This window comes from Aptenodytes patagonicus, chromosome 19 (genome assembly GCF_965638725.1).
Source record: "Aptenodytes patagonicus chromosome 19, bAptPat1.pri.cur, whole genome shotgun sequence".
Taxonomy (NCBI): domain Eukaryota; kingdom Metazoa; phylum Chordata; class Aves; order Sphenisciformes; family Spheniscidae; genus Aptenodytes; species Aptenodytes patagonicus.
Window position 1 is genome coordinate 1,480,193 of NC_134967.1, and position 26,842 is coordinate 1,507,034.

The window sequence follows — 26,842 nt, forward strand, 5'->3', positions numbered from 1 at the left end:
GCTTGTACCTGCAGCCATTGGGAGGGCTGCTGAAATAATGTAGGTGTTATGTTTTTGTTGTGCATTTGTCGCCAAGGTGGGTGTTTCTAGCTCGATAACGTAACCCTGAGCAAAACTGAGATTGGAGGGGCAGAGAGACACTGAGGTCTCGTGTGCCTGTTTTGGCTTCTCATGGTGTTAATTTGTGAGTGCAGGTGGATTAAAAGACCTAATTCTTTGCTATCTGAGCTCTTCCCACAGGTTGCTAACTCCACGGTGAGGTAGCTGAATCCTGGGCATCTCCAGAGATGCCGCTGTTGAGAGCTCAGTAACATAGTTAAAAAGTATTTTGTTTTGTCCATTGAAAACATACTAATTTGAGGTCAAAAGCTGCTTCACCTCCAGTTCAGTCACCTCTGCTGCGGGTGCTGCAGCCCCTGGGAGGACAGCAAGAGCGGGAACCTCTTCATCCCTTTCACTTGATGCTACCGGTGTTCATAAGTCAGCACCCAGATGGAAAAATGAGCCTTTTGTTTGCAGCGTGTCTTGTAGGCGGTAGTTGTAGGAGATTCTGGGCTGTTCTCGGATGCTCTCGCTGTAGCTGTTACAGAATCATAGAATAGTTTGGGCTGGAAGGGACCTTTAAAAGTCAGTTATCTCGGCCTTGCAATAATATCGCTTTTCATATCAGATTAAAAAAAAAATCTTGCTGTAATTTGGAAGTTTTAAACACTTTCACAGTCACTTGAAGCCAGCACCACTGCTGAAAGAGCACAGGAACAGGAGCAAACCGCTTGGGTTTGGGGGAAGACAGGACAGCTGCTTCTGCCGACGCTGTGAGTTCGTGCTGATACACACCTTTCGTAAAATTGGGGCCATTCAGAAAGCAAAGCTTGGGGAAAAAGAAAGGTGCTGGCTTTGTAGGAGGAACAGTCTGAAGAACTGCTGTTCTGGTGTGCGCTTGCCTGCGGGTGAGTTTATTGGGTAGAAATGAAGATACAGGTTTTAAATTATAATCTGCTTACTTTTTAAGAGCTGAATGCTGAGAGATTTGCGCTTATTGGGCGCTGCACGGTTGCAGTCGTTTAGGTAGTACAGTGATTCGATTTCAGGCTGTGGGAGGGCAGAGCAAACCCAACTCAACAAATAAACGATGATTCAGAATTAAAAGCCGCATCCTTGCTGGCACCATCCTTCCACGCTTGTGAACCAAGTGATGGTTTATGCTGCTGCTGCAGGGAATTTCTTCACCTGCATCCAAGGCCAAATTCCTGCTGTCCAGGCCAGTGACCCAGGGGAAAACTTTCTAAGAGGCTCTAAGAGCAGCCTCAAGGGCTGGTGCATCAACACAGCCTGTCCCGCGTTCCCTGTCGTGGTTTTCCTTGAGGAAAATAGTTCAGCAGCTGGAAGGAAAACTGAGTCCGGTTGTTAAAAATGGGGATATAAAAAGGAAACACCCACGCAATGATCTTGCCGATGACTCTTGTAGTGCTCTCTCCTGTACGTTGTTCCAGGGGCAGCTGCATTTTGTGTCAGGTAGCTTGTATAAACAAGAATTTATAAATTTAGGGACAGGACCCCTCAGTATAAAGTAGACTGAGTATTACTCTAAGTGCCCACCTGGTGTAGCTTTAATCAATATTTGCCATTTAACTGGGTCAGTGAATGTCTTGGTAAAAGACCACTGTTGTGCAGAAATACGTTTACATCCAGAGAAATGTGTGTGGTTTTGTTTGGGGACAGAGATGGATCTTGCAACAGTTTTATCCTGTTTCCATCTGATGCATGTTTTTGATATTTTACATCTCAACATAAAACGGTTAAAAATCTTTTTGAAAGTCCATGTGGTGGCACTTTCAGTAAGCTTTTAGCTGGGTGCTCTCCGTTTGTGGGTGTAGTGAGCTGAGCGCTCAAATGGGATATAAGCCACTATGGCAAGGTACATATTTTTTATTCACATGGAAGAATTGCATTGCTTTCTATTGTGGCCATGCACGAAAAATGGCCTTTGGGGTTGCTCCAGGATAACCGAGGGCTGCCTTTGGCCCCAGCACGCTTTGTATTGTTATAAAATGTTTTGCTTACGCTGTCATGTTCCTCCCAAAGAGATTAAAGCTTTTTGCTGGCATTCAGCGGAGTTTCAGCTCACCCCCGACAGGAACGTGGTCACTGCGTTGGTGTTACTGGGAGGTAACTGGAAGTCCGAAGGTTTTCTCACCCAAGGTCACAGCGATAGCAATGGTAATAGAGGGGCAAGCTCCTGAGTCACGGTCATGTGTTGGAACTACAAGACCATTTCTCCTCCTCGTATGTAACTTTAGTAAATATAGACCCAGCCAAACTTCTTCCCTAAGTCAAGAGAGGATTCAAGAAACGGCGACAGGGCTTAACCCCTTCCCACACCAAACCCAACCACGCTGCCGAAGGCAGAAAGCTCAGCAAGTGACACTTTTCTGCCTGGGGATTTAAGAGTTTTGTTCCAAAAAAAAATTTCCACCAGCTGCGGGAGGCAGAGAGCTGTGTGACTCAGCTTTTTCTGAACCTGATGTGTGTACTTTGCCTGTTTATTCCCAGTACAGTCAGTACCGAGGGAGTCATGTTACGCAGCAGGCTCAGTGTTTATTAACCAGCTCAGAAACTGATCTAAGAATAACTTTTTTCATTTGTTTTGCTGGTAGTGATTATTTTATTTTTTTTTTGCTTCACGCAGTCAGCAGCCCAAGGTGGAAACTGCACAGAAGACGGATAGAAAGGGTTTTCCCCAGCAAGTTGCGGGAATACATAAACACACAACTATTATCACCTTCCCCCCATGAATAGCCACATCTGAAATATAAAATCACTAAGATGAAAGCTTTAGGGGAAGCAAATTGCTCTGCCTTGAAAGTGGAGCAGCTCAGCAGCCATCCGTTCTGTTCCAGCTCGGGGTGCTGCAATTATTTGAACTTCAGGGATTTCGATGCCAGCATTTAGATGCTTCTGAACCAAAATTTTTATACAGAGCGATATTTGCTTCCCTGCCTTCCCCTCCGTGGTAGTTTATTTAGGAGAATTTTGGAGCATTTCCTCGCTGATCTCTTCGTTTGCTCACCTCATCCTCAGCATTTCAGCCACGGTGCATAAAAGCCACATCTTTCCAGCGTGACTGCATGTGATTATATTACTTTGTGTACCTATTTAGATGCTTGGCACAGAAAAAAGTCCTTTTGACAGATGAATAGATGCGATACTTTTAATCAGCTGACTTGTCTGAAAAGCAATGGAGTGCTGTGATTTATTCTGTTGGATGTTTTGATCGTTTATTTAGGCTACCATGTACTTATATGTGAACTTAGTACCTGCAGAAATTTATAAAGCACTTCTTTTCCCCCCCTTTTTTCCCCCCCATTATGGTTTTAACACAAATACCAGTTAAGGCATACCTGCATCTGGTTTGAAGCATGCCGAGCAGAAGCACTTGTTGTTGTGTAATAGTTGTGAAACATGTTTATTTAGGTGATGTTTGTTGTCTTCAGTGGGATTTATTGCACTCGTTCCTCAAGGCTGCAGTTGTGAACCTAGCACCCGGAGCGGTCGTCGTGGTTAGAAACAGCACTGGCTGTCCAAAATTACCTTGTTTTGATGACAGCTTAATAGCAGAAAACCTTCAGTAGCTGCTATTTAAGCCTTCATATGCTTTTTTCTTTATTTACAACTTAATGCTGTACTTACTCTGATAGGGTTTAAATACTAAAGCAAATTTAACACTAGATTGCGTTGTCTTGCATTTGCCCCTCAGCCCTACTAGTGTCAGAAATGACATCTGTCATCAATGAGGTGGCTGTCTTTGGCACTGTATTTAAAAATGCCTGCTTTAGAGTCTTTTTCCTAAAGCTCTCAGTTTTTTAGGCTTAGTGATAGCTGCACTTCCTTTCTTTCAAATTTCCTTTTGCTTGGGTGATTAAAATAAAACTCGGGCTGTTTCGGAGGTGTTTGGGTCGGTGCTACTTTGGGGGTAGCACGGAAGCGATATCTGACTTAGGCTTTGTTCTGTTGCATGCAAGTTAAGCCTGAAGAAAACATGTTTCATGAGCCTGAGGAAGGGGGAGAGTCGCAGAAATTTTCCTCCCTTGTTGCTGAGATGCGACGGGAGCAGCAGTTGAAACTAACTGGGGTAGGGTCTCTTCTCTTGAGATGCATAGCTGGAGGCACAAGGAGCTGGTGATCAGCTGGTCGGCTTATGAACTGAGCGTTCATAATATTTCCCGACACAGTCACCTACCGCGCGTGCTCGCTGCTGTCTGGTAGGACATGAAGAGTAGCATCAGGACCCTTTGCAAGGTGCGTGGACTGACAGAGAAAGCCGCTGATCCTCCAAGGGCAGAAGCTTTAATCTCATGTTGGGCAGAGATCCCAGATGCAGAAAGTCAAGCAGCAAGATACTACAAATGCAGGACAACTTCTCTAGCTTGTGGACAAAAAGGTACCAGAGTTTCCCCGCGTCTCGTTAGTGCTTGATTATTCTATGCCGTGCTGCGATCGCTCATTGCTATGGTGTCATTACTGCCGCGAGATATGGTACATACTGTTTATTATACAGCATTGACACGAACAGCTCAAGCAGAATCACACTTGTCAAATAAAAGGGGAAAACATTTGATGCTGCATCTGACATCTCAAAAAATTAGAAGACTTCTTGCAAATTAGTTGTTAGCATGAATTAGAGGTTTTGCCAGTGGTAAGAAGGGAAGGAAGCACTGGCTGGAGAGGATTAGATCAAATGAGCTCCTGGAGAGGAGGGGCAGTGGAAAACCTGCCCTGCTTACCTGCCAGAGGCTGCTGCTTCCATAGCAGGAGCCGATTAAAACATTTAATTGCTCTTGAACCAGAGTCTTTTCTGCTGTATTGATATAAACTACTGCAGAACCACATTCTTCAGCTAAATATTCTACCAAGTGTGCTTTGGCATCTCCAATCACAGCAAAGATCTAGTGATATACTTGGAGACATAAGTTTTTGACCCAAAAAGCGATGTGAAAATCAAGTAGAAAATAACAGAACGTCCTGCTTAGTTAGCTTGTGTAGTAGGAGCACTGTCCTTAAGTGTCTGTGTATTCGTGCTTAAGTTTTGCTCTTTGATGATCGGTTTGAGTGTGGTCCCCAAGCAGGATCAGGAGGTACTGCAGCAGTAGGTGTTTGGGATGGGACTAGTTTTGGTCTATGCTCAGTCCCCTCCTCCCCTGCCACCATGTTTTGGGTTTTTTGTTTTGGTTTTTTTTTTTTTTTTTTCCTGAGACTGGAAAATTCCTTGGTCGGATTGTCTCTAAACTATATTTTCATTTACCTTGTATTACATTTTGATCAGCAGATTAAGTGGGGATTTTATGTCTAGGGGTGAAAAAGAAGAAAAAAAGAATAACACAGAGACCCCAGCTGTCTTCTAGACGCTCTGCAAGGCACAGGACACTGGTCAGTGTGTGCTGGGGCACTTGCTGGTAGATGTCTTTCAGCGATCAGATGTACTAGGTGCTCTTCCAAAATAAGACGTGTTCTTGCTCCAAAACCATCCTACATTTGCTCATCTTGAACAGCCCGAAGAGGCTGAGCTGCGGTAAGGTCTGTGACTCTGCTGTAGGACTCAGCCTGGGCGGTGAGAAGTAAATACATGCCTTACCCAATGGCATACTATTATGCCCACTTTATTTTGTAAGAAAAAACTCTTCTTAAATTGCTTTCTTTTCCTTAAAAGCGTACATCCTTCATCTTGTAAGGACTGGTTGACTCTCCCTTGAAAGCCAGAACGTGCCTGATTATACTTGGCGTAGTTTGCTAATTCAGACTTGGAAGTTTTGCAGCCTTCAGGACTGAGTTTCTAGAAACAGCACGTTTTGTGTTGTTTCTACACCACTCCTTGAGCTATTTGCCTAAAACAGAGCTTCAGGCTTTATGCTGGATCACCTCTCTTGATAGCTGAAGTTTTATAAGTTTCTTTTTTCTTTCTTTAATACAAACAGGTTTGGCCTACCAACTCAGTTTTATTGTTTAAAAACTTAATTATTCAAATCAAATATAGCACAGTTCAAATCAAAGATACCCTGAAATGTGCCTGAGAGCTGGTGCAGTGAAACCTTTTCTCTCAATACCACATTACGGACTGAAACGGTTCCCTTTATTCCTTAGACCTGCTCTTGAATTTTAATGCAAGGGCCATGAAATTCAAAGATGAGAAGGGATTCTTCAGCAAGGCTTGCGGTGTGAACGTATTGTAATTCTGTGTACAGAGATGTATTGCAATGTTTTTAAGCATATCCTCTCCCACAATCTGTAAAGTGAGCCCAAAGACCTTCTCCCAGAGGAGACCCAAGACCTGATGAGCTCCTTTATTCATCAAGTAAATCTGATGGTACGTAGCCAGGAGGTTAGTAAGGACTGTGGTTACTATTAGTAATGCCAATATCCAGAGCTGGCACCACAAGGGATAGACAGTGAAGGGGGAAGAGCTGAGGAGCTGGAGAAGTGGCTTGCGATGGAGTCGTGCAGGAGCTACAGGGCAGCATGTAGAGTTTGGGCTAATTCCTCTTGAAAGCGAAGACTGTTGCAGGCTAGTGGCTGGTTTTTATGCCATTACAATAATAAAAATAAATTTTTAAAAAAAAGGGTAAGTTACAATTTTTTGTTCAAAAAAAAAAGGAAAAAGGTGCTCTGAAAAGTTATTTGTAAATGTCTCGTTAAAATGTGTGATCGGCATAACTCTACAGCTCCAGTTTATTGTTACTTTGGGCAAATAACATGGGGGAGAGCATCTGGTGGTATAAATTGTTATAGCCCATTGAAATCAGTGGGACTATGAAAAAGTTACACAACCCATGGTCTGCCTTACATCTGTAACGATTTTGGGCCGTTTCATTGTGCTGCACACACTTTAAAGCAGCAGTGACTTGTATTACATGCATTCGAGCTTGTTTCTTGTCGTTTGTCTTATTTTGGAGCATTTATCAGCAATACCTGCAGTTCCAGCTTTCCTTGTAAACAGGTTCAGAGGAGGCTCTTGGAAAGTACGTGGCGGGGAGTTTGGACAACGCAGGGTTTCGGTAACACAGGGTTTCGGTGACACGATGTTGTGTTGACGTGCCTCTTCGCTATGTTTTCCGCTGCGGCGCTTGGGGAGCTTAGGGTAGCGTTGATAAATTGGTTGGGTCCTTGACGGAGAAGGCGTTCTCCATCGCAATCACCTATGTCGTCTTTATCTCAACGTTAATCAGCAGTCCATCTGATAACGTGTCCAGTTCCTATCTTTTGGGATGAATCAGTTGATACGCTCTTTTTTTTTTTTTTATTTACTTTTCTTGTTCCCTGGCAGGCTCCTTACCCCTCAGGACAGAATGCAGCTCCAACCACGTTGGTGTACCCTCAAGCCCCTCAAACAATGAACACCCAGCCTCAGACCCGCTCACCGGTAAGGGAGCCCATGTTTGCATTATCTTATGTTCTTTCTTCCTCATTTGTGTGTTTCTCTGTGTGTATGTGTGTGTCTATAGCACTTGGCTGGTTCTCTGGAAAGCGTGTTTTACTGAACCGGAAGCACGTTCCAAATGCCAAATCTTGACTGAATTTTTCAGACATTGTCCTGGTAGGATAATTTTCCTTTTGAAGTGGCTTATCAGAAAAAAAGCGATGGAGGGATTCTCATCTACGTTCAAATAACACGATTTTATTTTTAGCATAGTTGCTTTCAGGTTCACTTCATTTTAGAGTTTAGATTCATTACCAGAATCTTTCTCTTTTCTTCATTTTTTTTTTTTTTTCCCCCCCTTTAAGGAAGTATTTCGTAACGTGATAGACCAAAGATCAGTAAATGAAACCGATTCTCTGCAGCAGCACTCAGTCTCCAGTGGCCTCTGGGCACTACTTCTGAATCAGTGCCACTGGATCAGTTCTAACCATTTACTGCCTAGCACCCTGTAGGCGCTCACGCATTTAACGTAGAGCTTCTGTGTACCCAGATCTTTTTGTGGTAAGCTCCTTTTTCATCCAACTTTAGGTTTGATTGTCCTCCGTAATCTTTTTTTTTTTCTTTTTTCTTTTTTTTTTTTTGGTGTATTGTAATACTGCTCTGCTGTTGTAGGACTTTGGTTCCCCAAACCAGGCTCTTTTTGGGGAATCTCTGCTCATAGTGCAGTTCCACACAATGCTAGGAGACCCTCCTAGGGCATCAGTTGCTTAGCCCAGCTTCCAGAGGCATGGTAGCTTACCGTCACGATGTCTCAAGCCTCGGCCAAGGGAGCAGCAATCCCTGCGCCTCTTGCAAATCCACATCTGCGTCATAACGCTTTCAGGTTACCTATAAAACCACTGCACCGTTCCCAGCACTCTTCTCTTTTTAGAGTAAGATGAACGCTGCTGAAGCGTGGCAACTGAAAGCCTCCAAGACAGAAGTCTTCTGTTTGTCCACATAACAGGTATATATATACACACAGGGCGAGCTTTCCCCCCGTGTGCAGCCGCACCGATGCGCTTGCCCCGCTTCTGGAGGTTTCACCTCCAGGGGATTCGCAGGAGGGTTAGTTCTGAGGCCCCTTAACCTCTGTGTTGATGCACGAGCCAATTAATGCCAGTTTTGATGGAGTTTCTGTGATGTGGACAGCTGCGAATTTGTAACCGGATCCCCCCCCACACCTCCTTAGTCCCCTGTTCTGATCAGTAGCGCGGGATACTGATGGTAAAAATACTCTTTTTTTCAGTAAGTATAATCATCTTCTTTATCTTTAATTGTTGAAAAGCGCAAAAAAAGTTTATATGGTTAGAACTGGAGCAAAAACCTGACTGAAGAGCTGCATCTCTAAACCAGTTTTTTTGACAGCCCAGCAGAACAGTGCCAATACATTGCACAGACAACTGGAAGAGGAGGAAGGTTTTGGAACAGAGTCCGGTTTACAGGTCCCTGGCTGGAAGAGGCTGGATAAAATACTGCATTGTAAGCAATATAACAAACTGTACTCCTTCTTGCAGGCAATTGTGCCAATGGCACTGTTTTTATTTCTTCCTTTCTTTATTTTATTTTTTTTTTTTTACCACATCTTTTTTGTTGGCTGATCTACGGAAATGCACTGATTTTGCTTCTTTGCTAAAAGCATGAGCTACCGTGGCAGTTTCTGCCAGGTTAAGTGGTGACGCAAGGTCCAAAGTTGAATTGCAGTTGGGAGGGTCTGACCTGGTGTAGGATAGAGACCAAGGCGACTTTGGGCTTGCTGCTCAACAGATAACGGCTTCAGGAAATTTGGCCGGAAAATGTGTCAAATTGTAGGGTTTTGGCCCCGTTATTGAGGAGGTATCGAGGAAGAATTTGTCTGCAGTTGTCAGCCATTTTTCTAGTTTGTTTGGTTTTTTTTTTAAACTCTCCTGTATGCAGTTTTTGCCATCTGCTCTGCTAGTGACCATTTCCACCCCCATTACTAAAAGCCGCACCCATAACATCTCATTCCACCTCCCCACCCCAAAACAAATGCAAGGCTAGCCCGGTCCTGAACTACTCTTGCATTTTGTTCTGGGCTTGATTTACCTTTTTTTTTTTTTTTTTTTTTAATTATTATTTTTTAATTTATTTTTAACTGTCTTTTTTTGGTGGTGAGGGGAGGGTGAAGAGGGGACGAGGAAGGTGGCAGGATGTCTTAGCCATCCCTAGGCTTCTGTAGCACAGTCCCGTCCGTCACGCAGCTGGTACGGCTGGTGTTGGGTAGGTAGGCTGTTGCACTAACGAGGTTGATCCTAACCCCGCTTCCTCGAGCAGCCGGAGCTTCCTCCATCCTGTTTCTGCATCCAAGGGCCATTGGCAATTGCACGGTTCAGGCTTTTCTGTTCCTTCCAGGACAGCTGCCTTTGCAATCCAACTGGCTTCATGTTTTCTCCCTGTTAGCATCGTAGCATCACTCTGATAGCGAGAATTTCAAAGTGCAGCTCCAGCTGGGGGAAGGAAAACGAAATCAGAGTCATTCAGCACTACTGAAAGTTATCCGTTAGCTCTTGCCGATGCCAGCCCCGAGCACCAGGTGATTTTAACACAAACTGTCCGATTCTAGGAGGTCTGCCAAAAAACTCGTGATTGGAGAGGGTGTTTGAGCCATCCAGAAGTGGTTATTTTCAGAGAGGCTCGAGGCGTGCCAGCTCAACATCAGCAGATAGAGAACGTGCCCCGCTGTCCACAAAGCAGTGAGCAGGACCGTAAAGAGTGTGGGTGGCAGAAATGTTGGACCCAGGTTTCATAAAGAAGTTTTCCTTTCTATCTACTACCTCCGTTGGACAGAGGAAAAAAAACCCAAAGTCTCTATTTTAATCCGAGCCAGCAGTGACTACAGTTTGTTCTGTTGCTTACAGCTACTAATAGGAATAAATCCTATCAACCTGAATTATTTAAAAAATTAATAATTAAAAAAAATCAATAGCCAATGGTGACCAGTGCAAAGCGGTTTAGGGTATTTTTCACTAACTTTGAGGTTTTGTTTTATTTCTTTTTTTTTTTTTCTTGTAACGCATATTACTTTTCACCATGGAATAAACTTTAGCTTCTTAAGATGTAAGCTTCCAGCTCTTGTTTTAAACACAGTGAGAACAAATCTTTTCTGTGGAACAGGGATAAGAGAGGTACTTTGGCCCTGAAGTTAAGCAACGCAAGGTTTTTGCACCCCGTCATTCTCTTTTTGATTACTTTTTTTCACTGGTGTGTAACATGGAGTGTGTAGCCCCGCCGGAAAGGCTTGTGTCAGCCCTTCCAGGGTAAGCTTTGTTCCCTTTTCTCGAACACAAGACATGTGATCTGTTTTTGAGGAGTTCTTTCTTTAGGAAAATAAGGACTTGAAGTGCATTCACCTCCCGAGACTCGTCCAGGTGCCCGTTTCTCATCGCTGTAGGACCCATCGGCAGAGCCACTGTCCTCTTCACACCCTGAGCCTTGGGAGGATGCTGAGAGCCTTTGAGTGTTTCTGTCCTGCGGTTGCTACTAAAATAGAAGTTTTAGCTCTTCGGTCTTACAAGATGATCATGCGTTGCTTTTTTTTCTTTAATGTAAGGCTTAGAGAAAATTTTCAAGCGTGGGAAAACACTCTCTCTGGTGAATCAGTGCAGGTCATTCTTTATAAACTCTTGTACTAGAAATAGGTCTGCGTGTGCATACTTTCTCGTTTCTGAAGGTTTTTATGACTTCTACCTTCACCTCATCGTGACACTTGGATGAGAAGGAATCTATAAACGCCGGTATTAGTAGACTAGTTCTTGGAAGTCTTAAATATAGGCAATTAAAATGTTTATGAAGGAAAAAATCAGCTGGACCAGTGAATATTTATACTTCGCTTCTCATGTTTGATGGCAGTAAAATAGCTGGGAGGTAGGGCTGCAAGTGAACCCCGGTCCCCTTTTTCTTACTGAAAAAACCCTCTTATTAAGAAAATCAATAATTAGTAGCCAGTTTTGATCACTCTTCTCAGGCAGAAGGTAAAATGTACTGAGTCCCTGTAGTATGAATTAGCAGAGGTGGACTGTACCGTGTGCTTCAGCACGTACTGTATGTTACTAAGCCATCACAACTAGCAACAGGTAGAGGCATGCGGTGGGTAAAAAGCCACCATGGGATCTAGTTTCATTTGCTCCGTTTAATTATTGGAGCTGTTATCAATAGATTTATCTGCTCTCATCATGGAGCTCTGCTGATTACACTGAGAATTAAGGGTTTAAAGACCTATCTCGGCTTCTGGAGGAGGATACCTTGTCATCTTTATTTCTATTTTCCATTTCTTGCATTCATTTTTATTTCTATTTTAACAATCAGTTACTTATTGGGAAATGCTTTTAATGTTTACTGAGCATGTCACATTCTGATTACTTTCCTCCGTGTGTAACCCAAGTGGGTGGGAAGTGATTTAGTAACCTGAGCTCAGGGCTGGGAACCAGGACCTCCTGTACTCCAGCCAAGCTCTACCGCTGATGCCTTCAGCTCCCCGGGGACATCACGGGTTAACCTGTCTCCTTCGCTTTCGGATGGGGGTGACAAATCCAAATCAATAAGGAGGGTTATATTGTGATCGTTATGGGGGGAAAAAAAAAAAGCTGAAAACGAAATTGCACTGTGTATACGTGCAAAGAATTGCTGATCTTTGCCTTGCAGGGAATTTCCCGCAGCCCCCTCGCCGGCAGGACACTAGCTGTGCCTACCTGGCTCTTAACTCTCTCCAGCCATGAGTCTCCATCCTCTGCTCCCACCAAATATTTGGAACGGCTCTGAGTCCAGCTGCTTTAACAATTTACCTCCACCTTAAACAGTTTAAAATCTCCACTGCTGCTTGGTTTAAGTTGTTTTTTGGTTTGTTTTGGTTTTTTTCCCAGGCGGGATAAAAAAATGCCTGCATTCATACACTAGAATGCCTTTAAAATAACTGGCAGCTTTGGCTGTTTATCTCCCAGCTCTCGAGCGGCACACTTCCCCCCGTAGAGATGTTCTCAGTACCTGTCTGTCACTGTCCTTCAGCAAAGCTTTTGACTGTTTTGTGGTTGTTTTTTTTTTTTTTTTTTTCTCTTGTGGGTTTATTTTGCATAGAGTGTGACATTTTGGTTTTGTTGTGGTGTTTCTGACTCTTTGTGCCTTTCCTTTTGTGTTTGTTTCTCCCGCCTTTCCTCAGTTTGCAGCGGGGCCTCGACCTGCCCATCACCAGGTACAGTACCCTGCCCCTTCATTATCATCCTAAACTAATTGGCTGGGGGAGGCGGGCGGTTGGAGGTGGTTCACCCACTAACTCAGAACGAAGGCTCGCTTCGGAAACCAGCCCTGTTAGATACTAGCACATGCATAACCCCGCTAACAAGCTGCCTGCAACGCAGAGTAACACTTAATTCTCAATTGGTGTCACTGCACTCATTAACCACCCCACTTAACGCCGTTTCCATAGGAAAGGAGAACCTGTAGAGATCGTTGCCAGGTATTCGTGAGATTTGCTTGCCTTTTCAAGTTGCTAGAAACTTTGCCGAATATTTCCCAAACTAGTCAGTGGATTAAGTTGCCTGAGCTGAAGATGTCAATGAGAACCGGGCATTCACATCCCTGAGAAATTCCTACTTTTCAAACTCGGAGCAAGGCAAATGACTTTCCAATTCATACGTTTCCTGTGTGATACGCCTGGTTATCTGTTATCATTACATTGCTTGATGTTGTTTTTACTCACCCTATGAAAGCCAAACGTTTAGGAATCTTTGTAGCATTCCTGTTGCATGACTTGGACTTTGTAAGGAACCACTTAATTGAGAAGAATGAAAATTAGGAATAGCGCTGGCTCATGAAACTCATGGGCAGCTCTTATGAGGGTGGCAGAAATACCCAGAGGACCTCTTCAGCGTCAGGACAGATGCACAGGGCCCTTCTGTCCTCGTCAAGGTGTCCGAAGTTGTCTTTTCTGTCAACTCCTACATTCATCTTTGCCAAAACCCTTTTCCTCTGGGGACTGATTTTGCTGCTTCTCGTAGCTTTTGAGGGGACAGAGGTGGCGCTGATGGGTGGAAAAGAGGAGGAGAGGCATGACAAGTGCAGGAAAGGTCTCCCAGATTCGGTTGTTTCCGTGTCACTCTTCCTTCACTTGGCTTGGAAGGAACAGGTTATTTCCACCAAGTTAACACGAAAAGAAAAATCCCATTAACTGCGGTGATGTCGGGACAGGGGCTTAAGTCACGGAAGGTTTGTTGCAGGAGAATTATTTTGTTCTCACTTCGCTCCTGTTAGTCTGAGCCGTTCAATACTGTAGAGATGAGCACCTTTGGGAAAGTACTCTCAGGAGAACAGGTAAGTGTGTTAAGTGGGCACAGACACCCAGAAAAGCTGATAATCTTTGTTCCTTCCACCTCAGAGAGCAGCACGGAGGCAGGCACCCTTCCAGAGCAGGACAAAAAAAGGCTTAAAAAGTAGAATGAGGCATTTGCACTTGTTTGCTCGCAGGCAAATGTCATGTGAGAGACAGAGAGAGAGAGAAATTATTTTTGTGCGTGGCACAAAAGGGATTGCATTGACAGGCAGTGGTGGAGGAATGTTTGCAGGATGACTGGGCAACATAGGGAATGACAGAATTAGTATCTTGTTTAGATGCTTTTGTTCTTGACCTTAACTTCAGGTCTGTGTTTATATTACGCGATACCGAAAGTGCATTGCTGTTCAGAAACTCATTAGTTCTTTCATAGGTCGTTACTAAGGCAAATTATATATTCAGTGTGAGCCATTTAATATCCTTACAAAAATTGCTGAACTCACTGCGAGCAGATTTTGGACTACGAGTCTCAAGGCAGTGCAGCCTTGGGGGAAACGATTTCAGCGCTTGGTGGCTTTACTGGTATGACTCTACCACCAATCTGTCATAACTTGATTTAAAACTTTGGTTTTGGACCCAGTTATGACCCTGTCTGCAGGTTAAAACTCGTAATTTCCAAGTGTTTTCCCGATTTTATCACTACATATTTAACTGTGTTGCAGTTAGATTTTTGACTCTGTTACATCTGAAGTCTGCTTATAATTATCTGAGAGAAGCCGTCACCGTTAGAAAAACATTTCAGGCTTTATTCCCAGTTATATCTGTCACGCGCTGGATCAGGACAGGCACAGAGAAACCTGGGCAGGAGATGAGCTGTTTGTTTCTCTTAATCCAAAACTCAGTCTCTGCCCGTGGTGCGGATTGGGAATGGAGGGAGGGATTTTTGCCACCGACCCGTGCAGGAGGGTCATGGCTGTTGGAGGAAATTCATCCCAAACCCCAGACTTAGAGGATTCTTGAGACCAACATAAATTATTACTCTCATGCGGGAAACCTTTAACATACTGGAATAGTTAAATTGCATAACATAAGCAACAGGCTTCGAGATTTTGTAACCTAAAAAGTACTAAATAAGTAAATCGACCGTAGCGGTGTTAATATTTGTTGCAACAACATAATGTGCTCTTCTAAGACAGCGGCAGCAAGATAAGGTTTGCAACGATTTCTGTGTCAATCCTGGTGTGATTTTTATTAATATATGCCTCGTATTGATTCTGTGTCTTTTTCAGTCAAATAATGGATTCTTCTTTAATGTTATTCCCTGTAATTATTAGATCTTTAAAGTACTCAAATTAGCATGATTTAAGCACCTGAAGTTGCGTGGCAACTTTATGAGCAATTTTTTTTTTGGATGGGAATGCCTGCCCTGGTGGTTCATAATCAACTGATGCTATAGAAAGTGTAATCGAACTCTGTATAAGAGAAAAATATTAGAATGAGATTTAGGATGCTATACTAATAGTGGCTGAAGTCAAATGAAAATAGCTGCAGTGGTTTGTATTAGAACTTAAATGTGTATCAGTAATCCTTGATTCCAGTAACACGGCTACCCAAGAAACCGCTGAAAAGTCTCACTTTATAGGAGGAAGAAAATGGGCCCTACAAAGTGTTTTGTGGCAGTATTATTAAATATACTGTCAACTTGTGTTTTCTCGAAATGCTGTAGCAGACTTAGCTACTACCCTGCCTGGGCTTGCTGCTCTGTTTCCCAATTTGTGGACGGAGCATCCCTTTTTTTTTTTTTTCTTCTTTCTAAGTGAGGCTCTTGAGTCACTTCGTTGCTTCTGATCCTCATGAAGCACAATTGAAAATAGCAGTTTTCTTCTAATCTGAAGTCCAAAATGTAGAATAACCCTTAATTTAAAAAGTGACTTCGGGAGCATATGGGTTATTTTAAAATGGATGCTCAGAAGAGGCCAGTGTAATTAAAAACAGAAATAAGAACAAGTATAAACTGAAATGTCATAGTTCCCTTTCTGACTTATAATTGTATTTGAGATTAGTTTGCTGGTTATGGCAGACTAATTTAGTCTGAGGTTGCTGTTGTCGTTTGTTCCAGTTTTAGCTTGGGGTTACTCGAGTTCTTTTGGGTATAGCTTATACAACAGAAAGCTGGGTTTGGCCATGTGCTGTTGTTAAAAAGCCTTGTGATTTGGAGAGGTCAGGAATTTACTCCCTGAGCTGACTCAAGACTACCCATTTTGTAGCTTTTTGGAGTATCTCGAGTTAGAAAGCAGTCGGCAAACGGCTGCCACAGTCATTTCTCAGTCTTCATCCACAAGTGTGGAAAGGAGCTACCAGTTTTAAATCCCATGGTTGATGCCAAAAGGGTTTTTTCCCCCCCATTTTGTCATTTAGTAAATAATAAAACTGGGAAAGTCTGAGGCAGGGGGAAAAACAAGTCTTGTGTTGTGCCCCAAGGGCTGCTACTAGGTTGCTGGTGGCCGCTGGGGAAGCAAGATGTGGACCTGCGGGCTTTCTGCTGCAGCTCCTGCTTCTGGCACCAGATCTTTACGTCTCAAGGCTGCAGCTCCTCAGCCGAGCCCTGGTGCCTGCGCTGAAGTTTGAAAGATCAAATACAATGTGCCAGTTTTCATCTGCAAGTAGACGTGGTTCCTGCTGTATTGCCTGTGCAGACACCTCCTCCTCCCTCTTCCAGGTCAGGGCCGGGTTATCCCACCAGCCTTCTTGGTAGGACCAAAAAGACTAAAAATTAGTAACAGGGCTGTCTCAGGGTATGAGAAGCTTAATTGAAGTGGAGAGCTTGGGTGTGCGATTTGATCTGATAGCGTTGATGACAACTTGTTGAACTTTCCTTTTGCTCCCTTTCTCCGCAACCTTCTGCAGAGCTTCGTGGACCCATCGCGACTGCCAGCCTTGATCCGATCTAGGAAAAAAATAGACGGGTGCCTATGCACGTTGTGTTTGATGGGCAAAGCTTAGCAGAGATTTATTTTCACTGCTCTTACCGCAAGTTTATTTTTCAGTGAAGCTTTTAGAGTACGGAGGGAGTGCTCCACAGACATGTCACTGGAAGTGATGGCTTAGAAATACAGAGTAAATAGAAAATCAATTAAAATGCAGTGGTGGTTTATCAGAAGGAGGTTGGTGCTCTCTTTGATCATTGATTTTTCTAGATGACAGCCTCTTATCTGGCTGGCCTTCAACAGACTTTTGACACAGGGTCATGAGGGAAGAAAATTAAGCAGAAGACGATGATGGTTAATAAAAGGATGTCGGGGCATGTATATATAAGGAGGGACTAAGAAGTAAGTGGCAGAGTAGTGCTGAGAGGGGTAGGCAGGAGGTTAGTAGTAGATTTCCTTAATATTAGTGTTAATTACTCTGGCACAAGTAGCAGGTAGGTGTCTGCAGCAAACTTAATGAGTACAAAGCTAGAAAATGTGGTTAGCACAAGGGTGCTGTGCAAGGAGGACTGGTGTGATGGAAGCAAGGCGTAATCCAGCATTGCAAGGTGCAAGCACTTATACTTCAATGCCAAGGAGAAGTTTTTATTCTGTAAAGTGGGAGCTCCTCGGGTGAAACCACCTGTGCAATGCAATCTTTAGATAAACAACAAAAGTTATTTCCAGTTGAGATAGGGAGTTATTACTGCTGTATTGGGAAGTACTGAGGAAACCCTGTCTGGAGCGTGTGCGCAATTCTGCTTTCTTATTTTCCAGAAAGACTTCCTTGAGCAGGTAGATGAAGGGCCGCTGAGATGATGAGAGCTTATTAAACGGGCAGGCTAAAAGAGTTGAGCTTGAGGCAGCCGATAAAAGCAATGTCTGAGAGGGGTTTACTTGTGCTCTTCTAAGTATATCGGGGGAGCAACCCTAGGAAGGAAGAAGTTAAAGACCCTGTTGCCCAGTAGTACTGACTCCAAGATGATCCAAGAAATTCCTCCCTGGCAGAGTTGGACGGATAAGGGATGGGACCACGACTTGAGGACCACAGCTCAGGTCCTCACTGGTTGCTGAACGACTGTGTAGCAAGTTTCACACTAATTTGACCATCATTAGACATAGCGGGACTTGTTAATTTTTGAAGGACGTAGTCAAGGAAGGGTTGATGTAACGCAGGGTTTCTATCGGAAGCCTTGCTGTGGCCCAGGGTACCTTCATTCTGGTCCTGAGTGGGTCCTGTATGTTCTCCACTCCAAATCCTGCACTTATTAGAAGAAATAGAGACAAAATATCTCAGATTTTAATCTCCTGGGGTTCTCCCATGGGACGTTGTTAGCATTACTTGAAAATGTTGTCTGTGCAGGCATCCATTTGACCTTGCAAGGTGAATTTTTTAGCAAATCAAGTCAGAATAGTGAAACATTTCTAAGAATGACTTTGAATAGCGCTAGCTTAGCTTTGGAGGGACAGGAACAAGGATGGAGCCTAAAACAGTTTGTCAGCCAGGGGATACTTGTTTTGAACAGTAAAACCCACATACAAATCAGATGCACAGTGCTCTGATGATTCCTGATTTCCTTGAGAATTTTAACGTTACTTACAGGACGTGGAGTAGCTAAAAGTAGTTCAGACTTTGCCAGAGATCTCTGGTTGGCACTTCCAAAAGCTTCTGATGGTCTTGCTGCTTGGAATAATGGATCTGCTTTTCTTCTCACTGAGTCCATCTTCCTTTTAGTAATGAAATCCTCCTCCTTTTTTCTTCATCTCCGGATTTGTGCTACCTCTGCAATGGTGTGGGCAGTGTAGAGTGTTTTTGAGAGGTTGGGTTTTTTAACCTAGAGTTTCCTCATCTGAGGTCCTCCTTCTGCTGTAGAAGAGCTTAGCACAACCATGGTGGTGTTTAATGCCTGATGGAAGAGCAAGCCTGTGCAACACACCACCCGTTTTGGTGCACGGAGTGTGCTTTCCTTCCTTCTGCTACGGCAGGAAAGAGAGCCGGCTTGTGTTTCATGAAGTGGAGTTTCTTAGGTGCCAGTTGCCAGCATCAGAAATGAAAAGCTATCCGTAAACCAGGAGTTTCCGTTGCTGTAAGTTTTTCCTCAGTGGTTTCAGTGAGGTTATTAGCAGGTTATGTGGGTGCAGCAGAAACTTGAGGAGCAGGGTTCATGTCCGTGACTCGCACCGGTGGAGGACTCCTGTCTTCTGCGGTGAAGGCTTTTCCGTGCTGGCCTGTGGATGTAGTTACTGTCAGTAGAGAGGCAGGTCTTGCTTCAACCTCCGGCCCATTTTCACTCTGCATAAATAGAGAATCATGGTGGCTATTGATTTCCTCACCCCCACCCCACTCTGGGGATACTTTTTCTGTAACCTGCTAACAGGTTAGAAATAGTCATTACTGAGTAATTTGCAGTGAAAGAAGAAAGGACTTTTGCACTTTTTGGTGTCTTTGGATATTGAAAAATTGCAAAATCTAGTTATTCTCACCCTAAATTCAGCATGTGCCCTTGTTTCATGCACACTTGTGTAGTTCCCCTGCATCTAGACAGCCACACAATTTTTATTAACGCAGGAGCATGGCAGTGTGTTGTTCTGCTGGTTTTCTTTCTGCACCCTCGCTACCAGACTTTTCTCCCCAAACAGTTGCATTCTCCTAATTCAGGTCACACTGTACAGTGTGCCGGTGACAATTCTTCATCCAGATTCACAGGGTTGGACATAAAAGCATTGCGCTCATCTTAATGGTTTCTGGATTTCTGAGATGGGGAGTCATCCGTGGCTTTCCTGGGGAAATCATTTGGTATGGGAACAGCTTAGGTTTTATAAAGTCTTCATCGGAATGACCATTTTAAGTTCATCATCATGTCAAGTGTAGAGGCATCACAGCTTCCTTCCGCCCTACTCCATTCTCCCAATGCCCAGGCAGATAAGCTCAGCTCATTCTTTCATTCCTTAGTGGTTACCACTCTCTTTTCTTCTCGCCATTTATGATGTAGTTACTCACAGACTATTTGCATCGATGCACTTCGTCAGTCAGCAGTCTTTGATGTGATGTATGATGACCTAATTATTATTATTTTTTTGCTTAACAATTAAATACGTGGCATTTCTTATCCTTCCAGTCTTGGTGCAGAAGTGGAGACCAAATCCATGATTTGAGCAAGGGTTTCTGCTTTATCTACTATCTCTGTATCACTGAAAGAGACCAGAAAGGAAAAATGTTTAATGTTTTAGGAACAGAGTAAACATAAAGGCTTTCTGTAGTATCATATTTCCTGCAGTTAATCATGGTTTGATTTTTTCTTTTTTTTCTTTTCTTTTTTCTTTTTTTTTTTTTTTTAAACTTTTATACTTCCATATAAAACTTTTCTAGATGAGTTTCTGACCCCTGCCTTAGGATTCTGGTAGAAGAGTCCCTGGTACCAGTTCAGTGTCTTTTTCTTGCTGTTTCTGTAAGAGATTAGTCAAAGCAGGATAGAAAGATGAATGGAATTGTGTGCAATTAGGGTGCATGTTGTATCCTATTCCTTCCTATTGATCTGTAAGCTGTTCCATTGGCTTTCTTTCTGTTTCCTGCTGCTTTCTTGCTTCGTTATTGAAGGGAGGATTCAGACCTATACAGGTAATTTTAACTCCTGGTTCTGCATGGCATAAGTGTCTCTATCACTTGTATCATTACTCCGTTAGTGAATGCGTTAATGTCTGATGCGTATCTTACCGACTGAGTTTCAAGATTGCAAAGACTCCCGAGCAAGGTCTTCCAGTGCCATGAATGCTCCATACCGTGGATGCTGATGCCTTTCCCAGTGCGTAAGGGTTGAGAACGGAGCGTGCACCAGTGGGTTGCTTGGTTTCCTGGACCTGGTCCATCTGCGTGGGGCATCACTTCATGCAAACGTGGTAGAAGAGTTTGGTGCCACCCTGGAAGAGGTTGCCACCTTTCTGAAAACGGAGGGCAAGACAAGTCACCTGGCTCAGTTTGTATAAAGGATAGGCATGAGGTGCCTCTGGCCTTTGTAAAAATCTGGCTTTTTAGCTGTTCTGGAGGTATATTGGAACAGTTGCCTTGATCTTTTATTTCCCTAGCATATTTATAAAGGTGGCTTTTTTGGCAGTCAACCCACCTTATAAAAAATATATTTGACAAAAATAATTTTTCTAACATTCGCTCTGAAAGTTGAGCTGTATAATTCAGTAGATTCAAACTCCAATAATTATTAGTTTGTAGTTTCTTACCTTTTTCTACCTCATGAAATAGAAGGCTATAGCATGACCTTGCTATTTACAGATAAACAGAAATTGTCCTGCAGTTTTCTGAATGCGTGGCAACCCTTCGGAAGTAGTAGTGTAATTATAATACTGTAATGATATTTCAAACTTTTTTCCAGAAAGTCTGACCGGTTCTTTCTTTTCTCTCCTCTCTCCTTCCTCTCTCCCTTCCCTGCCCTAGTTTTTTCAGAGGCCTCAGATACAGCCTCCAAGAGCTACCATCCAGAACAGCAGCCCTTCCATCCGTCCTGGTGCGCAAACGCCGACTGCGGTGTATCAAACCAACCAACACATCATGATGGTTAATCATCTGCCAATGCCCTACCCGATGCCTCAGGGCCCCCAGTACTGTATACCACAGGTAAAAAGACGTTGTCCAGCCACCTAAGGAACTGCAAAGCAACGTTTGCGCCATCTGGATTTTCTGAAGACCTGCTGCAGAGTTGGGAGGGAGGGGAAATTAAGCTGGTAGTTGCTTATTTAGCCTCTGTCCTTTTTCTGTATGAAGTATTTGTTCTTCTGTGCATGGAGGCAGTAAGAATAAATTACCTTTCTAGTTTTTGAGGTCCCCCTCAAAACAGTGTGAGACTAAGCTCTTGGAAAACGTTTAGTGCTATAAATGTGTCTTAAGTTGACTTAATAGCTCTACAATTACTCTAAAACATTGGGCCTCATAAAAACACAATATTGCTGAACTCAGGGGAGTGACCGTTTTCTACGTCAGCTCTCGTGTCCTCCCTGTCTTGTCTTTAGATGACATAGCTTACCTCTCTTACTTTTTTTTTCGACAGTAACATTTCTGAATTGGTTTGATAATCAGATCCCTATTGATGGGGGGGGGGGCTCGATTACAGGTTCTGTATGCAACAGCATGAAGTTGCCCAACTCCTTGTAAACGGATGGTTATTTTTCTCCCTCCTAGTATCGTCACAGCGGCCCTCCATATGTCGGGCCCCCGCAGCAGTATCCTGTTCAGCCGCCAGGACCAGGACCTTTTTATCCAGGACCAGGTCCTGGGGAATTCCCCAATGCCTACGGTAAGTTCTGCTTGGAGATTTCTTAAAAAGTATTTTCTGGGTGTGTCTTTCTGTTGTCAAGCTGAAGACTTATAATAGCGAAATGGATTAGCATTTGTTTGAACTTCAAATAGCTGCTCAGTTTGGTTGTGTCACAGCCCTTATTATTCACTCCTGAAAAATTCACAATAACAGAGTATTGTTTGTATGAGTGCTTAAGGAAAGGCTGCAACTCACAGAGCTACCCATAATCACATGTGAACAAGAATAGTGGCTATTTGTTATTCCCTGCTCGATCATTATTATTTATTAAGGTATTGTGAATACATCTGGCAGCCCTGGTTTCCATTGAGCTATGCCCCGAATATGTTCACAGCAATACAGCAGTTAACATTTCTTATCCCTGTGTTCTTTGTTCGGCGTTTAGTGAGGGAAAAGAACAAGTCCTGTGGTTTGATTCACCGGTCTTATGCTGCAAAGATCAAGGTAGCCCAGTCGAAGAGTTTGTAACCCATGCACAGGCTGAAATTTGCCCTTTTAATGGGCAACTCCTGGTCTTGCCTTTTCTCAAGCAAAAGGGTTGGGAGATTGCCCAACATCGTTGTGTGTGCTGTGGTTGTTTGGAACGCTATAGTCAGTATATTTGATTGACTCCTCCAGGTATTGAGCTTCAAAGCTGCACCTAAAAATTCAGAGGCTGCATGTCCAGTGCTGGGCATCCCTCCTGTCTGCATCTCACCGGTCCTTCACTCCTCCAGGACCTCACAACTGCCTCTCATTTGGGTCCCAGTTTGCAGACCCCATGTTCTTCAGTGTCCCATGACGCCTCTTCTCTTGGCAATCATCTTTTACATATAAGTAATTAAGTCCTTTCTTAATAACTTGCAGTGTGTTGCCATGTGCAATATATATCATACTTACATCACAGTCCCCTATAAGGTTTTCTGTGGGATCTGTGTTTTCATATTTAAAACAAATCAGCTCCTGCAAGCTGTATTTGAATGAGACGCAGAATTAGGTATCTTGCAGTCACATACATCACTTTTTTTATTTACCTTCCCTTGCTCATTTATGGGAACATTTGAAAAATCCGCCAGGATGATTCTAGTCATCACCCTGTTGTACGGGGTATTTTTAAACGGTTTTCACCTCTCGATATCAAATTGGAGGTATGTTGTTCAGTCTGATTGCTACCTGCCCACACGCATTCTGTAATCTGTTGGGGGCAGAGATACTATCAACTTTCCATGCGGCTTTAGCTGTTGGTATTTCAGAGCGTTAGAAGTGAATGATTACCTTCCAGGCTGAACCGCTGTTGATGACGACAATGACAACCCTGTACCGCTGGCAGAATTGCATGTTTGCTCTTCACAAATACAGATTCCTTTTAAAGAGGAGAAAAGCCCCAGTTGCTTCTCTACTTATCATTTTAAAAGGTCCGGACTCTTTTTTTTTTTCCTTCTTTCTTTTTTTTTTTTTTTTTTACTTTTTATTTATTTGGTGTATATAGAGCTAATGGGACTACTTTGAAAGGTTGCCACAAAGCCTTCAAACCTGGTTATACAATTTCTGAATAAAAGGAGAGAGAGCAATTATAAGGCAGCTAGTTCCTGTTTGCTTATCCTAGGAAAAAAAAAAGAGAAGAAATACTGCAATGGCTCTTTAAATCTGATCCGCTAAATGAGGAAGTTACCCAGTATTCCTCTTTTTTTTTGTGCTGTTACAGGTCTGCTTTCTTTCTTTCTGCTCGCTTAGTGCCGTTTGTCTGTCTTCACTTCTGTAATTTGGAAAAGGTTCCCATCCGGTTCCTTTCCACTCCTGAAAGCGCCTGGTTTCTTGCACAGAGGCTTGTAATCTTTCAGTCCCAGCTTGTTTTTAGGTTGCTGCGTCTGCGGAGCGTCAGTGGGCGAAGCTGGAGCCCTCTGTCATGCAGAGCGTTTTCCGGGCAGAGAAGGTTTAGCCGAGGAAGAGGATGATTGCAGGTTTGCCTGTGCTCGTCCACCTTTCCCTCCTGTTGCTTCCTTGCTATTTATATAGGGACTGGAAATGTTCAGTCTCTCACCAGGCGCTGCTCATGGCGTTGGGTAAATTTGCAGCAGAGGCATGGGTAATGCTGCTGGCAGTGGCCTTTCCCATAAACCTCAGGACTTTGTAGCCAATGTGGCTGCTAGACATGAAAATTGTCACGGTTTGGCAGGCTGTAAAGAAGGTGATAAGGGAAAATACTGCAGAAGAAAAAACTTGTGAAGATGGACAGTGCATTTTTTTTTTTGACTGCCTCAGTTTTGCAATTTACCGTTCTCTTTTATATCAGTGAGTTTCCGTGCTACGTTAGGAAAGACCTTGAAATGATGAATGGAAAGGAGGGAGAATAGAACTTGGGTGCCGAACTGGAAAGGATCAGAAGGCAGGGTGCAGAGCAAAGAGCATCGCACTGAAAAATGCTCTTGGCTTGTTGCCACAGAAGCTATATTTCTTCCCAGAAGTTACTCTTGCTTTTCGGGATTTGCTTTTTTTAAGGTATTTTTCATAAAGGAAAGGTCCTTCCTTGAGTTACGCTGTAGCTCGCTCTCTGGCAGGGGTCACCTTACAGGCTATCTGATTAGATCTGGTTTCTAGGGAACTAGAAATCAAGATAATTAACACATTGCAGGGCTCCCAGGCTTGCTCCTGTTCTCTCATGTTCTCCAAACTCATGTTGTACACCTGGCCAGCTCGGCCAAAGCATTAGTCAGAAGAGTTTGAGGCTTCATCGCTGTTTTTTAAGGAGAGAGGCAGGAGGGTTCTCGCTTCCCAAGCCATGGGGACACTGAGGAGACTTTTGTGCCCTGAGGCCAGATCTGAAGTCACGCTGCCTACCATGAAGTTCAAAATGAAAAGTTTATTGAGCCATTTAGGCCACCTTAATTGCAGTGTCCAAGAGCCAAGGAATATGGTGGGCTGAGCTTTTAGCAGCTTGATGGCAGTGCCATGCAGTGCTCTCTGCTTCCAGCTACCTGCCCGCTATTTCACCAGAGAAAAGTTCTTGATCTGAGTATGCAGACAGGGAGCCTGCACTGAGCTTTTGCTTTCCAGTTCTTAGTTTGAGGAATGCATCCTTTGAAGTTGCAAATCAGATTGTGCTGGGCTGGCTTCGTTTGCTTTCCTGGATTTCACCGTTTGCTTGAGACAGTAATAACCTCCCGTTTTGGTTACAGACACACAATACAGATTTTCATTCCCATTTAAAGGTTAGTTCAGTTGAAGAATAAATCGGATTCCTCCAGATGCAAGTGCAAGCAGACAGTCCGTCTAGCATCTGTGCTTAGAAGAAAAAAAAAAAGCAGCACCATCTTACAAGTTCACCTGGTATCTGATCGACAGAGAGAATACAGCTCTACTGTGCCACCTTTATTGGTGTCTGGCACGTCTTCTAAGCACTCAGCCATTTTGAGCCAGTCTTATTCCATAAAGAAAAACATAATGAAACTATATTGGGTGTTATGAATGTAATCAACAATGCGGTGTAATTTTGCAATAATAACCGTGGTCATGCTTTTTTTTTTTTGTGTTGCAGCATGAGAAGAACATTGCTTGTAATTAAATTTTCTGGCTATGCTTCAAAATAGGTTGCAGTTGACCTTGCAAATTCTTTGTAATGGTTTGACTGAATTTCTCTACAAAGGCAAAAAAAAAAAACAAACCCAAACAACAAACCCACCTGTTTGTCAGTCAAAGGAGTCCGAGGGTGGGCCACTTTTCTTTTCATGCCTTGGTGATTTCAGCAGCCTCTCAGAAATGGATGCACGTGATCGGGGGTGTTTTTTCTGTTCATGGAGGAAAAAAATGAAGACTTAATTGCTTGTCTTGATGGAGAAGCAGCTTCTGTTTCAGTGGAAGTGGGGAAGAGCAAAACACAGACCAGTGACCGGCTGGATGTTACAAGTTCTGGTTTTTCAAGGGAGGGAGGAGTAGGTGGCCAGTTCTACCTCTTGCACTTGGTTTTGTTTCGTTAACAAATGAACTGAAATTTTCAGGTTTGTTTCTGTCTTCTTGTCCTCTCCCAGGAACACCTTTCTACCCAAGTCAGCCAGTGTATCAGTCAGCACCCATCATAGTGCCTACACAGCAGCAGCAGCCTCCACCAGCTAAAAGAGAGAAAAAAACGGTAAGTGATCATCATTCACTGATAAATCCCTTCTGAGAATTGTCCTGGTTCTAAGGTTGAAGGAGATTAATAATGATCTTAAGCTTAAAACGGAGCTTTATCTTCACAGAGAGGCCAAGTCTTACCTTTCACGCCTACGTGTAATTAAACATTGCACAACGCTGCAATGTTTGTCTTGTCTTCAATTTTCTGTGGGGACTTTCTGCTCTGAGTTTGTGACATCTCAGCCAGTGAAACAGGAAAATATTTTTGCCGGTTTTGTAACGAACATAGATGAAAGCAGAATCGTCTCCCCGAGCCTGGCATCCTCAGCTGCCTGCGCTGCTGCCTAGAGTTTTACCAGAGAGCCAGGTGGGAATGAACAAACTCAGAGGTTAAACCACAACGATCAATTTGGGAGAATGTTGGGAATTGGTTCAAACTGACAAAAAATAAATTGCTTAATATTATGCCTTGGAAGAGGTAGAGAAACAGTAAGTTGTGCACATACTTGCAGGCTTGAAAGAACCTGAACACACGACATTATGAAAGTGGGTAGAGGTTTGGAGACCACATTTCCTCTCTTCCTGATTCACTGGTGAGAATTTGAGAGAGACAGCTTAATGGAATTTAAACCCATTTGCAGGTGGATGATGGTAGGGAATAGTAAAGGCACACCGGGTGAATGTAACGTTTAAACAGAAGAAGTTAGGGGTGGACTTGAACTTGTGAATG

The 26,842-nt window shown here is 43.4% G+C and overlaps 1 protein-coding gene across 18 annotated transcripts in view; it reads left to right on the forward strand.

The window, feature by feature from the left end:
* The window catches only part of EIF4G3 (eukaryotic translation initiation factor 4 gamma 3), a 151,765-nt gene that overhangs the window by 62,958 nt on the left and 61,965 nt on the right, over window positions 1-26,842 (forward strand). For 5 of the 18 annotated variants that reach the window (XM_076356315.1, XM_076356323.1, XM_076356324.1 and 2 more), the window contains exons 4-10: window positions 7,319-7,414; window positions 8,819-8,932; window positions 12,624-12,656; window positions 20,298-20,318; window positions 21,147-21,326; window positions 21,888-22,002; window positions 26,028-26,128. In XM_076356315.1, coding sequence (XP_076212430.1) covers window positions 7,385-7,414; window positions 8,819-8,932; window positions 12,624-12,656; window positions 20,298-20,318; window positions 21,147-21,326; window positions 21,888-22,002; window positions 26,028-26,128 — 594 coding nt within the window. In that variant the 5' untranslated portion in view covers window positions 7,319-7,384. Of the gene's footprint in view, window positions 1-7,318; window positions 7,415-8,818; window positions 8,933-12,623; window positions 12,657-20,297; window positions 20,319-21,146; window positions 21,327-21,887; window positions 22,003-26,027; window positions 26,129-26,842 lie in introns of those variants that run through there. The other 13 variants (XM_076356331.1, XM_076356317.1, XM_076356332.1 and 10 more) reach the window with 9 other exon arrangements.